The 15,114-nt window shown below is 52.6% G+C and overlaps 1 protein-coding gene across 2 annotated transcripts in view; it reads left to right on the forward strand.

Annotated features, from left to right (window-relative positions):
* The first annotated feature begins 1,570 nt into the window (after nt 1-1,570).
* CDH22 (cadherin 22) overlaps nt 1,571-15,114 on the forward strand; it is a 57,345-nt gene continuing 43,801 nt past the window's right edge. The window contains exons 1-2 of one of the 2 annotated variants that reach the window (XM_058679741.1): nt 1,571-2,030; nt 4,942-5,236. In XM_058679741.1, the coding sequence (XP_058535724.1) occupies nt 1,992-2,030; nt 4,942-5,236 (334 nt within the window). In that variant the 5' untranslated portion in view covers nt 1,571-1,991. Of the gene's footprint in view, nt 2,031-4,941; nt 5,237-12,364; nt 12,733-15,114 lie in introns of those variants that run through there. The other variant, XM_058679742.1, reaches the window with a different exon arrangement.

Here is a 15,114-nt window from a genome sequence, read left to right on the forward strand (position 1 = left end):
TTTATTTGCGTAGCCATGCTGTCCGTTTAATTGTCTTTAATAAGGAAAACGTACCTCTGCTCGCATTTGATTTTGATTTAATTAGGAGGAAGTAATTAATGGCCTCGTAAAGCCCGCATTTCAGCCCCCTGGGATGAGAAGCCATCACACTCAGGGTTTTCCTCTTTGTTTATGATCCGGGGCTGGGGTGTGGCCAGGGGGCGGGGGACAAGAAGGACCAGCCCCTCCCAGCTTGGCCTCACTTGATGTAATGGAAAGAACCCTGACCATGTTGTCAGACACACTTGAGGTCTGTCTCAGGTTAGCTGTGGATCCTCTCTGGATCTCAATTTGCTAATCTGTACAATGGGAAAGAATGACCTTAGATTACAAGGTCTTCATGAGATAATGGTCTCTGTACCTGGAGCATAGCAGGTGCCCCGTGAGCCTGGTTTGAGCAGAGTGACTGAGGCCTCCAGAAAGCCTGGAGCCAGTTGGGGAATTCCAAACATGGTCACGTATCTCATCATATACTCAGGAGGCTTGCTGCTGGGTGCTTGTGGGTGCAGGGGAAATAGAAGAACATAGGATCTTGTCATCTCACACGCACACACACACATACACACACACACATGCACATGTCCGGATCTCCCTACCCCGTGTCTTCCCTGCAGGCCTTGTCAGGACCCCTAGTGTGTGCGGGCACAGGGAGTTATAAATGAAGCAAATTTGGGCCCATTCCCCGTGGACTCAGAGAGGCAATTCTGAGATGTTCCAAGGGAGTGTGGGATGCAGGGCCGGGTGTATGGGGCACAGAATGGGGCAAGGCATCCTATGGGGCATTCAAGAGGACTACCTGGAGGAGGAGACAGCTGACTCTGAGACACAAGCAGGTGTTGCACAACAGTCCCTGGACCTGCAAGGTGCTGGGATTTGTGTTCATGGTTCTTGCCTCAGGAAATGGGCTGAATGAACTGGCTGACCCCACAGGCTATCCTGGGCCTGGGTCAGGAAAGGGAGAAGCAATCCAGTGGCACTGAGTACCCGTAATGTGCCCAGAGCTCCCATGTGTCCTAAGCCTTCAGCATCAGTGGGCAGCAAAATGAGCCCCGAGCAGAGATGAAAAATAGACAGAAGCAAACCTCAACAGCCCCTGGTGACCAAATCTCCTGATTGGCCATTCGAGGCTTTTTTCCCCTCAATGATGCGATGGGAGTTCAGAGAGGGGAAGCCACTGAGCCCGCTGGGTACAAAGATTGGCCACCCCCTTTCTGCCAGCCTCTCCTTCCTCCTTGCTCCCTCCTCCACCAGAGTCCCAGTGGCTGCTGAGGCGCCAAGCTGCAGCATTCTTTTCACCTGGAAAATGGGGCTACAGTCCCGTATTTCCCAAAATCAAGCCAGCTCTCTACACTCGGCCTGCGATGCTTATCTGGCATAGCAGGTGTTCACAGAACCAGAGCCCGGGACTCCAGCCCCTGCCCACAGCTGAGAGGTTTGAGAGCCAAGTATAAATCTTCCCCGTGCCAGAGTCAGGGATTCAGGCAGACCCAGTGGGCATCTGCAGCTGCAAACTCTTTTACTCCTGGCTCCCCAGAGATCAGACGCCTAGAACCTGATGATGTCACTGCCAGGTCCACTCCCCCTCCCCACCCCTCCCTGATCAGTGAGCCCTGTCCAAATCTGACTTAAAATGTCAGGGGCTGCACGGATATATGCAAACCCAAGGCACTGAAGGGGAAAGGAAAGAGCTTCTAACACCATGTGGCGTCATGGCAAAGCTGCTCTCAGTAGTCCCCCCCACACCTGCTGCTGGGCGAACTTCCACTGGTGTCTCAAGTCAGCAGCCTGCCTGAGGTCCCAGCATTGGCGAGCAGCAGAGTCGGGAGCTTGGCTGCGTGGCGGAGCTGATGCCTTCTTCCTTCTGGGTCTCAGCTCTCACATCTGAGAAATGGGAATGATAATGTCCCCCAGGATGATGGCAAAGGCTGACATAATGATAACTCCTGAAGCACATGCCCTCTACACGGCACCTGCTGATCCATGATGCTCAGGTATGTTCAGTGATTTCACTAGCGGACAGCCCTGCCCTGCCTGGGAAGTAGGGGCAGCTCCGCCCCCAGGAGGCATGGGATCCCCCTTGTCCCAGTTCACCTTCCCCTGGCCCAGCATAAATAGCAACGGCGAGAGATGGGCAGGTCCTCTGTCCCCGGCTGCCAGTGATTCAGGGCCGACATCCTGAGATAATTTTATTGGGGGCATTAAACTGAGTTATGAGGTTTTTACAATGCAGCCACTTATGAGAAATCTATTAACAGTAACTGGACAGGAAGGAGGCTCCTCAGTGGAGCCCAAGACGGGCATTAATTGGGGCAATCTATAACAGGACGGGGACCCGGGAAGGTTCCACAGCCGCCTCCCTTCACTCCCCGCAATTTCTGCTGAGAATCAGCAGAGTCGCCAAAAAAGAGAGAGATGCCCATTAATCGGCTAATGAAATATGAAAATGTTTATGGGCCATTCAATCTTCCAAATGGCACTTCTATAATCCACCTCTCAGACACAAAGTTCCATCGGCAGAATTTACACCCCAGCTGCTCCTGCATGCCCAGGGGCGCATCTCTGTCCCCTCCTGACCACTTGGTCTGCACCTGTTCTCCAGCTCAGGATCATGTGGTGGACAGAGAGTGAGCACAGCACCCTGATCCAAAAGGGGCTTTTGAGAGTCTCTCATCTGCTCCCCGATCCCTCTGCAGCAGAGGGTGCAGGGACTCACTCACAGTCAGCGGCTCTCTCAGGGTGCACTGTCCTCTGCTCAGGCCTGACTTGGAGATTGGGCCATCGGCCACTAAGGGCTTGGATGTGTCTGTTTGCAAGAGCTGGTTCCTGACCCAGAAGAACTTGGTGTGGTGAAAACAGCCTGGATTAGATCCCAGTTCTACAGAGCTACCATGTAGTAAGAAAATAACCCAAGAGTACAACAGCAGTGGCTTCTGTATTCTGGGCACTTATGTCCAGGCAGGGCTGACCGCCACTGATGGAACCGGGCTGGTCGTGAAGTAGTGGGAGATCTTCACATCTGCAGGATGCAATCCCTGTCCTCTTCCTCACCCCAACTCGGGGTCCCTTGGGTACAGCTGGAAGGTCCCTGCCTGGCCCAGCCGGGGCTGCACTGCAGCGTCACTCTGTGGGCAGTGCTGCGGTTGGTGCCAGGTGGCCACCGAGGCCTCACATGGGTTCTCACCTCAGTGAGCTCCTCCATCCCTCCCAGAGATGCTGTCTTGATTGCCATGTGACAGCAGAGGTGACTGACACCCGGAGAGGGGCAGTGACTTATACAAGGACACTCAGGTGAATGGTGCAGCTCAGTCCACTCCATGGCTCTGGCCTTGAGGGATCATCCCACATATGGGATCCTTGGTAGGAAAAGGATATAAAAAAAATGAGCAAAATGCAAATAGCAAGTTTACAGTAAAAGAGTGTTTGAAGAAAGACTCCTGGGACTGGTGTTTGGCAAAGCAAGAAAAGCTGCCAACTGGGGACCCAGCATCCTGTTTGGGTGCCAGTTCATGTCCGGCTGTTCTACTTCGCATCCAGCTTCCTCCTTGTGGCCTGGGAAAGCATCAGAGGATGGTTTGGGGCCCCTGCCACCCATGTGGGAGACACAAATGAAGCTTCTGGCTCCTGATTTCAGCCAGGCCCAGCTCTTGGTATTGCAACTAATGGGAGACAGAGTTCCATCTCCCCCTCTCCCTGTATGACTCTGACTTTCAAATAATAAATAGTCCCTGCTTGGTGAGCATGCCTGACACACACTAGGTGCTCTGCCTGGCACACAGTGGGGGCTCTTGCAGTCTGCCATGTGCCACATCCTGAGCCTGGCGCACCATCTTCTAAGGTGGATGCGATGCCCCCTGAGATCCTCCTGAGGTTTGGAGCTGGGGGAGATGAGCACCTGTAATTCATGGGAAGGTCAGGGGCAAGCAGCTTGGGAGCTTGTTATATGTGCAGACGCCAAGCTCTCCCTCTCCCTTTCAAGACAGAAGCTGCATTTTAACAAGATCCCAGGTGATTTGCATGCACATTCATGTTTCTGAAACGCTGGCTACAGCGATCCTCCATGACTGAACACGATAATGACATGAACGTGATAATGACAACAGCTTGATGCCCTGAGAGATCCTGGAGAGGGGATTAATATTGGTAGATTACAACAGGCTTTCTGGAGGAGGCAGCTTTTGGCCACACCTTGTAGGGGGTGTGGACCTTCCATTGGTACAGAAATAAGGTCAAGAGTCGCTAGGCAGGGACCTGGGGGTCATGGGTGGCCGAGGAGAGAGCGCTGAAGAGGTGGCTCTGGACATATGTATTTTTTATGATTTACTTTTATTGGAAAGGCAGATTTACAGAGAGAAGAGAAAGATCTTTCATCCACTGGTTCACTCCCCAAGTGACCACAATAGCTGGAGCTGAGCTGATCTGAAGCCAGGAGGCAGGAGCTTCCTCTGAGTCTCCCATGCGGGTGTAGGGTCCCAAGGCTTTGGGCCATCTTCTACTGTTTTCCCAGGCCACAAGCAGAGAGATAGATGGGAAGTAGAGCAGCCTGGCCATGAACTGGCACCCATATGGGATCCCAGCACTTGCAGGAGGAAGATTAACCAATTGATCCATCACACCAGGCCCCCTCTGGACTTATTTGTAGTAGCCATGGGAAGACGGAAAGCTTGAAGACAGGGAGTGTGGAAGGCACATTCCAGGGACAGGGTTGGATTAGCAAGAGCCAAGGAAGACTGGACTGATGGACACTCAAGCGCAGAGGTAGTGCAGCCAGGCTGAGGTGAGTGGCTTCCGGGGCTCAGGGGTTCCTGTGAAGATGGGGGGCTGTCACAGAAGAACTGTCTAGGGAACAGGCCAAGAGCAGCTGCCCCCACCCCAGCCTGCACCTGCTTCTCTCCGCCCCTCTAGATCCACTCAGACTCGGATGAGGGAGATGGGGCCATCAAGTATACCATCTCAGGCGAGGGTGCTGGGACCATCTTTCTGATCGACGAGCTGACAGGTGACATCCACGCCATGGAACGCCTGGACCGCGAGCAGAAAACTTTCTACACGCTGCGAGCCCAAGCCCGGGACCGTGCCACCAACCGCCTGCTGGAGCCCGAGTCTGAATTCATCATCAAGGTGCAGGATATCAATGACAGCGAGCCTCGTTTCCTGCACGGCCCCTATATCGGCAGCGTGGCTGAGCTCTCACCCACAGGTGGGCTGGGGACTGGGCAGCAGGGTGGCAGGAGACATACTCCCAGGGGGTTGACCGATGGCTGCTGGGAGGGGAGTCATTGATCCTCTGCAGAGGGGTGGAAAAGATGGTACTGCGTCCTCCTGTCCCACCTTGGGGAACGTAGGATCCATAGGTGAGCTCAGGCGCCCACTAGGGTTAGGCATTACCAGGGGCAGTGAGAGCTCCACACCTGGACAAAACCAGGCCTGGGTCCCAGTCTCCATGCAGATATGCACCTGCGGGTGGCCACATTTGCACAATCCAGTTCAACTGTCTATTTGTACACAAACCCGCTCAGGGACACAAACCCAGAGGCTTAGCCACATATGGACCTAGTACAATCCTTGGCCCCAGCCCCTGCCCCAGGTAGCCCTGTACAGCACATACCTCATTGTCCAGGGCCCAGCCATGGAGTGCAGTGGTTCCACTCACTGCCCATGAGGATGCCATGATCCATGGGCACCTAGCCACTGGGTGGCACAGGCTCACACAGAGCGGGGTGAGCCCCGAGATGCAGGTGCACCTGCCTGGGGTGGCCATGAGTGCACACACAATGTAGTAAAAGAATCAGCTGCCCTGAAACATGCCTGCACAGACCTCAGACCCAGCCACGCTCAAAATTTCATATTCACAAGCATTCGGCCCTGGGTCTGGAGGCTACAGGACTCCAGCTTCTCCTAACCCATGTGGGACCACAGGTAGCTGTCTCACCATCAAAGTCCCACTTGACCCAGGACTCCTAAGGCTGCGGCAGACACTAGAAGGGGGAGGGACACTGTCTCCTCACCTCTTGGGTGGGCTCAAGTCACCTGTAAGCCGGGTGAGACGGGGAGCAGTGACCAGGTCTAGCTCCCTCACTGACTCTGTGGCTGAGGTCTTGGTGCTGCCTCTCTTGGGGACTCCCCATCTTCCCCAGCTTGACAGCCACATGTCAGAGGTCAGGCGTTCTTGGGAGCAGAGTGCAGTGAGCCTGAGTTTTGCCAGATTTGGGCCAGATCTAGCAGGTGAATAGTGTGCAGGCAGCCAGGGGTGGTAGAGGAGGTTACAGACAGAAGAGATTGAGGGACACCAGGGATGGCAGCAGAACAGGGAACAACAGGGGTGGGAGTGGCCTGGTGTGCATGTGTGCTCGGTATACATATATGCATCCCATATGTGTGTGCAGCCATGTTAGGGGCACTTCCTTGCATGTGATGCGTCCTGTGTCTATTTGAGTGTATGTGTTCATTTATTTAATGGACATGTGTTGAGTACCTACTTGTGCTAGACCCTAGGATCCCAGTGGTGAAAGGCAAAACTCCCCGTGTTCATGAAGGACCCGTTCTGGCTAAGGAGGGCAGATGACAAACAGGTGACCAAGTAGAATGTTAGTCTACCTAGGTCTCTCTGTGAAGGAGACATTGAAGCAAAAACCAGAAGAAAGTGAGGGTGTGGGCCCAGGAAGATTATTCCAGGTGGAGGGAACAACATACATGAAGAACCTTAGGGTCTCTGTTTTCCTCCCAAACAAAAGTTGCGAGGTGCTCAGATCATGCAGCCCCGTGGATCATAGGCAAGAAGTCTAGAAAGAGAGTTGAGGATGTTGCAGAGGAAAATGACTCAATGTGACACGGTTGGAAGGAGGTCTCGTGTTCTGTGAAGAACAGGTGGTGGCTGGAGACGTGGTGGTACCATGGAGGTGTTGGAATACGGTCAACCTGGGGATGTTTGTGGAAAGTGGAGCTAGAAGTCTGCTGATGGGTTGGTGTGAGGTGAAAGAAGGAAAATTCAAGGATGATTTGTTGGGATTTGGGCCTAAGCCATTCCATGGGTGCAATTTCCATTGCAGAGGCAGGAGGAGACAAGCTGGGAGAAAGGAGATGGAGGGATGGCAGACACGCTCAGTTAGGATTTCCTGGGCAGCCGAGGGTGGTCCCTGAGTGTCCTTCCGGAACTTAGTAACCAGCTGTGCAGGTGGGAAGAGTGGACCTCAGAGGGACAGTGGCCCATGAGAGGTATGTGACTTAGACTGTATCTTGAGAAAACATGATGCAGTCTCTCTTCACCCAAAACTGACCGGTATATTCCTGCATGGAAAGGCTAGGAAGGTAGCTGAGTTGAAGCAAGAGAAGGAGGCCTGAGGCCACGATGAAGAGGTGGCCTGGGCCCATGTGTACTTTTGACTCTGTCCTCTGTTGCACTGTAGGAAGTAGCTGGGGACAGAGTCTCTCAGGGGAGGGAGGAGGGGCTGCACCCACCATGGTGGCTCCCTTAGTGTCGCTGCATGATCTGGGAGGCTCTGAGGGTGGCAGGTCTGACCTAGGCAATCCCACTGAGTGACTGAGGACCCCAAGACTCAGAGGGAAGATAGAGCCCCAGGCGCATAGTACCTAAGGGTCAGAGCCAATAGTGGGGCTCAGCCCCCTGACTGTTGGAATGGAAAAGGTCCTTGTTTTCCAAATGGGCAAACTGAGACCAAGGGTAGGGTAGAGGCTCACCCAAGGTGGGAGGCAAAGCCATTCCCCCACCCCAGCAGGCTCTCACATTCCATTCCAGGGAAAAGGCAGGTGACTGGGAGACTCCATTCAGCCAGTCTGAGGAGCCCGGGATGGGGAGGGAAAGAGACTGAAATGACGTTCGTTTATTTCATTTGAACAACTTTCTGAGACAGAAGCGATGCGACGCTGGGGCATTTGCCGAGAGTCTGGGCAGCTTTGAAAATCAGTCACAATTACTGAGCCTCCTGATCTGGGGCGCGGAGGGCGGGGCCGACAAGCTGCTCGGAGGGGTCTGGGCAGCTTCGGAGATCAGAGGGAGAGGGGACGCAGCTCCGGACATGAAAGGCAGCAGCACTGGCAAATTAAAGCACTCACAGCTTAAAAGCAGAGGGAAGTGTGCCAGGGGCATGAGGAGGCATACACGTTTTGGAGGAGGGGCTCGCCAGCTACTCTGGGCCCTAACACATCCTGAGCTCCCCAGTTGGGAGTCCTGCCTCACCCCCCATAACCTCTAGTGAGCTCCTGCCCCTCTCTAAGCCTTGAGGGGTCTTCCTGATGCTCAGAAAGGGGCTCCACTGTGTGCTGGGCACTAATTCAGGCCTGGGAGTTCTTGGGAGATCTGTGCTCTAGAACAGAGAGATAGGAAATAAAAGGAACAAATGTGCCACATGCCTAGCGGTGGGAATGCTTCCCAGAAGGAGAGTACTGGAAATGATGGGAGAAGGTGCATTGTAGAGTTTATTTATTTATTTATTTTAGAAAAAAAATCTGTTTCTTGAAAAGTAGAGTTACAGAGAGAGGGAGAGAGAGAGATCTTCCATCTGCTAGTTCACTCTCCAAATGGCCATAATGGCTGGAACTGGGCTGGCCTGAAGCTGAGAACCTAGAGCTCCATCCAGGACCTCCCAAATGGGTGGTCGGGGCCCAAGCAACTGGACCATCCCCTGATGCCCTTCCAGGCACAGTAGTAGGGAGTTGGACTGGAAGCAGAGCAGCGCTCTCACAGCGTGCCAGCAACACAGCGTGCTGGCCTCAGGCCTCTTTTTTCGAAGCAGTTGCTTGGACTAAGATCTGAAGGGAGCAAAGCAACGAGCTACGCCAGGCAGTGGTTTGCAAGCTGTGTTGTGCATCTAAATTACCTGGAGGACTTTGTTAAAACACACACTGCTGCTCTTCCCCCCCTCGCAATCTCTTACTCGGAAGTCTGGGCTGTTGGAATTGTTTGCATTTCCAACAAATCCCCAGGTGCTGCTGGTGCAGCCAGCTAGCTGGGAGGGGAGGGGACAGCAGGTGGGCACACTTGGAGCAGGAAGGCTGTTGCAACCAGAGGGGACAGCAGGTGCAGAGGCCCTGAGCCACAGTGTGACAGTCATGCTTGAGAAAGAGTGAGCAGGTGTAGGGGGCTGAGGAGGGATGAGTGACAGGGACAGCAACCATGTATCCCAGAGGGGACCCTGGAAGCTGGATCATACAGGACCTGGCACCATCCAAAGGTTTGCAGGTGAACACTGAGTGAGGGGGGAGCAGAGGACTGACGTGCACCCTGCTGACAGCTTAGAAAAGTGACTTGCTGGTTGCCATGTTGAAGATGGACTGCAGGGGCCAAGACTGGAAGTGAGGAGGTGAGTGAGGAGGAGGTGTTGGTGGCTTGGATGGTTGGAGGTGACAAGCAGAGCATTGGTATGTGTTGGTAGTGCAGCTTTGTTCAGGAGCTGCACACAGAGAGAGAGGCAATGAGAGATGTCCAAAGTCGGGCCTGGGCAGGTGGATGTGGACAGAGCTCCCACAAACACGAGGGGAACATGGCAGCCAAGGCAAGTTGGCAGAGTACTCTGAGAGTTTGTAGCCAGGCACATTAAGATTGAGATGTCCACTGGAAACCCAAGTGGAGATGTTGAGGGGGCAGGTGGATTTATGAGTCTGGACCCCAGAAGAGACCAGGCTTACAGACAGAGCTTTGGAAGTCAGCAGCAGCAGCAGAAAGAGACTTCACAGGCCGTGTGCAACCAGCAAGGGACAGGGGAGTGGGAGTTGACCTGGGTGGTCCCTAAGGTGTCAGCCCCTGACTCCCTGATGGACCATGAGAGGGGCTCGACTCCACCTCCTTTTTAATGCCAGCTGTGTATAAGACACGATTCTTGGCACTATTGACGACACGGAAATGAGAAATTTAATTCAGCACACATTTATTAGCCACTACTTTATTCTGGGCACTGCAGGGGATGTAAAGATAAGTAATTGAATTCAATCCACAAATGTTTATTAGCACCCGTTCTAGGGAGGGCGTCTAGTGTGCTTGGCTCCAGAGGACTGCCAACATGGGTCCCCTCAACTCAGCAAACATTAGCACCTACTTTATATAGCTCCCTGCAGGCGACGGAAGAAGAAATAGCTACTTTTCATTCCATGAACAAGTATTGCACCTAGTGCATACCTGGCCCTTTGCCAGGCACAAGAGCAGGCAGAGATGAGGCAGATACCAGCACTGGTCTTGGCCTCAGACTGGTAGCAGGTCACTTTCTTCTCTCATGTCACATCTGATTTGTTGGTTCTGGTTGGAGGAGCATGTTGAGGAGTCTGAGATCTGGTTGTGGCTGAGCAGGGGAAAATGCTGCAGTGGATTAGTGATGTCTGCCACAAACCGAGGCGCGAGGACGTTGTGGTCGAGACACCGTCGATTTGGCTTTGCTGGATCGGGGGGCCTGGGGCTCCTGGGGCTGCAGAAATGGGCAGGGCTGTGCTGCAGCCACTTCCTCACGTGGTCTAGCTGCTCCGTGCGTCGCGTCTGCAGCGGCTGAGAGAAGCCTGTTTGGTAGTACACACCTGCGCTCCCTGGGACAGTCGCTAAATAACAGCTATCAACCAACACTGCTTTCCCAGGGCTATTTCCCTCTATCAGCAGGATCCCGAGAAATAAGCAGGCCAGGTTTTACTGTCCTCGTTTTGCTAATGAGGAAATAGATGCAATGAGAGAGAAAAGTTGATTTGTCTCAGCTACTGCAGGAAACACCTGGAACCAGAACACACGTTTCTGGGCTCTGCCCTCTCAGCTATCTTTGCAGGGAGAATTCTCAGGATCCCCTAACTGCAAAATCACTTTCACCTCTCTCATCTCATTCCCAGGGACCCTCGTGAGTGGAGGGCTTATGTGTCCATGTTACAGCTAAGGGAACTAAGGCTGAACAGGACAAGGAAATAGAATAGGGGTGCACAGTGTTTAATGCCAGAATCCAGCACTTGGAGGAGGGGGAGGTTACCAAGGAAAGGGAAGCAGGAGGCGGCGTGCCCCCGCTGGGGCGGCCAACAGCAGGCTGGGAACTTGCCATTGTCCCATCTGCAGCTGGAAAGAGTATGTTTCAGCAGCCCTCAGGCCCAACCCAGGAATCAATCGCTGGCCTCTGCAGAGACAACTTCTAAAGATGTTTTTAATTAAAGTCCAGGAAGATCTATAAGTGCAATATCTCCTTGCCTAGCAACGGCACTGGTTCTCACCACCCAGGCTAGGGAGAACAGGACAGGCAGTTTTGTTAGGGGGAGAGGCAGCGGAGATGAGCGGAGGCCCTAGCCCTCAGAGCTGGTCCTGTGGCCCAGACAGGAAGGAGTACAACCATGTCTTCTTGTCAAACATCCCTGTCCAGGCCTGGCCCAGCATCCACATTGTCATTATGTCCCTAAGGACCTAGCCAGCCTAGGGGGTAGGACTCATTTTGGATAAATTATAAGCACCCAAATGGGCATTTTCTGCAAGTGGCAAGTGACACTTGATATGCCGCTGTCCCAAATAGGCAAGGTTGCCAGCTGGTAGAGCAGGGCCTCAAATAATATAAGAGCCTGTGCGGTTCAGTTGGGGATGAGAGGGGTACTGACTCCTTAGGGGGCCATAGTAGACACACACACACACACACACACACACAGAGAAACACACATAGGTGGCTGCCTGGCCAGGCAAGTGTGACGCTGTGTCCATGAAGAAAGAAAGGGGCAGGTGAATGTGCTCAGGTGTTCCGTGGGGACTCTGGAGACAGGTCCCTCCTCGCCTCACACCACTGAGTCAGACCTCGCCCTTTTGCTCCTTGCCCCCACCCCTACTTTATGTAGATCTCTGCTTTCTTACCCTGCCTTTGCATGCCATCTTTCTTATATCACTTGTCTCTGGAGCTGCTGCCTTCCCTCTAGCCTGCAACCCACCACCCCCAACCTGCCCCTGCAGCCAGGATCCTGTATCTCCTGTGTGTCATTCATCTACATTAGGGTGCCCTGGCGAGACGGCCAGAAGCAGGGTCAAGGCCAGCCCAGCGAGCAAACTTTCTAAGTGATGATTTCAGTGGGAGTGGGGAGGGGCATGAGAGGTGGTTGAGAAGGGCCTTGTTTCCTGTGTAATCTGAACGTTCCCAGGGACTCGACAAGTGGTTTTTAATTTTTAATAGAACGGATTCTGCACAGTGCTGGCATCAGCAGGGGGTAGGACTCGTTTTTGTATAAATGTTTGAGAAGCTAAATGTGAGACGAGGGTTTCCCCAAGCCCAGTAGGGCAGGCAAGGAGCAGGGTGATGATAATGACAAACATCTTCATCATAATGGTGCTTGGTCACCTGGTGGAGGACTTTGTCTCGTGCAGGGGCTTCCCACACCCGAGGGGAGGGAGCAGCAGGAATGGAGTATTATCTCCATTTGACAGGAAGGGAACTGAGGCCTTGATCAGATCGGACAGTGCTCCTGCAGCCACTCACAGTGGAGGTCAGATCTGGAGCGACAACTTCTGTCCGCCCCACTCCTTGCAGCACTGCCTGCTCCTGGACCCAGGTAGGGTTCTTCTGGGGCCTCTTCAGCTTGAGTACTGGGCTGCAGATGTACCTGACAGATAACACAAGTGAATGGACAAGAAAGAAAAGAGACAGGACATATCTGGGTTCCAGTTCTGCTCCATAATGAGCCATGATGGAGCCATTCGGGTCAACAGAAATTGGAGGAGGCAAATGCCTTCCTTCCTGATGCTTGGTAACCAGGGATCTCCAGCTCAGAACCTGGAACACAGCCTCAGGGGCCTCCTGACCACACAAGGAGAGGGAAAAGGAAGGAGCTAGTCTGGAGCACCAGTTGCCCAGCCACTTAAGTTTGTCATCTAATCCTCTGGGCATCCCAGACAGGCAGAATGGGTCCCTCTAACATTCAAGTGATGGAGAGGCCAGATAAAGGGAAGGACTTGACTAGGGCAAAGATGAGGAAGCAGTGGGATTTGAAATCAGAACTCTGCAGTGCCAAAGCCAAGCCAGGCTCCTTGGAGTTGTGAAGGGCGTCTCTCTCCCCCGAGCAGGGTAAGGACTTCAGCTGGGAGGCTCCAACAATCACCCTGGTTTCTCTTTTTTGAGTATCAGTCTCAGTTATCCAGACAGGGTTGGGTTGGGAATCTGTCCCTGCTGTTGATGAATGATGTGGCCTTGGGAACGTTACCCCACCTCCCTGTGACTTAGTTTCCTCATCAGTGTCATCAGGAGTTGGGCTCAGAGCATCAACTCTTAGCCCAGGAAGTACTTTAGAATCCCTCTGCCGCCTGTAAAAATAGTCTTGCCTGGGCTCCACCCCAAGAGTCCTATTTAATTGGTCTCAGCATCAGTTTTATTTTAAAGCTCCCAGGGGTTCAAATGTGCAGCCAGGTTGGAAACCACTGATTTCTGTGCTCTCCAAGGACCAGCCTTTCCATAGATAACATTCCAAATAGAGCCCTGGGCCCTGAGATCCTGTTTGCCAAGAGTCAGATAGGCAACTCTTCTTGTTCCCGCTTGTCTTGAGGCTCTTGATTGCTTAGTGGGACTAAGCACTAGCACCATGGAGAGCATCCCCATTCCCACCCATCCCAACCTTTCTGGATGTCTGGCCTTGAACCAGATGTGGAGGAGGGAGAACATGACCCCTTTATCTGGCACTGCCCTCTATTGTTTTCCCTTCGACTGTCTTGAAATCTTTCCTCTCTCACTCACCTCTTTCTATTCCAGTTGACCCCCTCTTCCTACCTGTAAGGCAGGATATATGTGAGTTTTGACATTAAGCCCACTTGAGTTAGAATTTTGCCTCTTTTATTTCCTTGTCAGGAGAACTTTGCCAGATACAGTCCTCTGTGCTGAACAGGGATATCTACTTGCGTTCTCACAACGATCCCACAAGTTTAGTAGTAATATTACCTCATTTCCTGAGTGAGGGAATTGAGGCACAAAGAGGCTTATTGCCTAACTGCATTCAACCTCCATTTCCTCATCTGCCAAGTGGAAATATGTTGTAAAGACTTATTTATTTGAAAGGCAGAGTGACACACGCAGAGAGAGAAAGCGAGTCTTCCATCTGCTAGTTCACTCCCCAAATGCTTGCCGCAGCCACGTCTGAACCAGGCTGGAGCCAGGAGTCAGTACCTCCATTCTCATTTCCCACACAGGTGGAAGGGACCCAAGGACTTGGGCGGTCTTTTGCTACCTTTCCCGGCCATTAGCAGAGAGTTGGATCAGAGGCATAGGAGCTGGCACTTGAACCACACTCTAATACTGGATGCCTGTGTCAAAAGTAGTGGCTTAACCTGATGCAGCATTATGCTAGCTCCAAAGTGGAAATCTTAATAGAGCTTACTGCAAGGCTTTCTTATGTAAATTCCATGAGATGATAAGATAAAGGGCTTGGATCATAGCATCTAGCACAAAGTAGTTATTTGATAAGTGGAATCTATCATTATTATTGATATTAAATAATTACATACAATTAATAATAGATTTTATTTCACAAGAGCCACAAACTGACTTCTGGAAGTTCTGTAAACCTGTTGATACCACATTAGGAGCTAAAAATTAGACTACGATGGGAACATTTACACCATGGGAAACAGTGGGCCCTACAAAGCACGGCGTTCCCCACTCCTCCACCCTGAGTGCATGGTTGGCGATTTTCCCACCATCTATATTGCAGATGATCTGCATCTATGTCACAGACGATGGAGAGGCTGGAAGCGTTGGTGCACTGTAAAATGCAAACTGCTGAACCTGAAGTGGGGTGACCATGCAGGGGTCCCACAGCAGCCACAAGTCTCATCCCATTTTATCTGACACTACTGGAGGCTGACTTGTGCAAAAGATGGGAGGGGGTGTGGGGCCTAGGAACCAGTGGTGAATCACTGACCCTCCACCGTCCCTGGTCGGCATTAACTGTAATGGCTGCAATAAAGAACCCCGGATTGGGGAAATGATTCCATCATCCCCGCGGGAGTTTCTGGGATGCAGCCAGGGAGAGAGAGAAAGAGCTCAGCCATGCCCCTAGGGAGTCACTCAGCCCAGTGTTGTGCTTTGCTCAAGGGATGGGGAAAACAGGAGGGTGGGGAGACCCTCTCTTCTAACAGCTAGC

The sequence above is a fragment of the Ochotona princeps genome, chromosome 22, assembly GCF_030435755.1.
Source record: "Ochotona princeps isolate mOchPri1 chromosome 22, mOchPri1.hap1, whole genome shotgun sequence".
In the NCBI taxonomy this organism is placed as follows: domain Eukaryota; kingdom Metazoa; phylum Chordata; class Mammalia; order Lagomorpha; family Ochotonidae; genus Ochotona; species Ochotona princeps.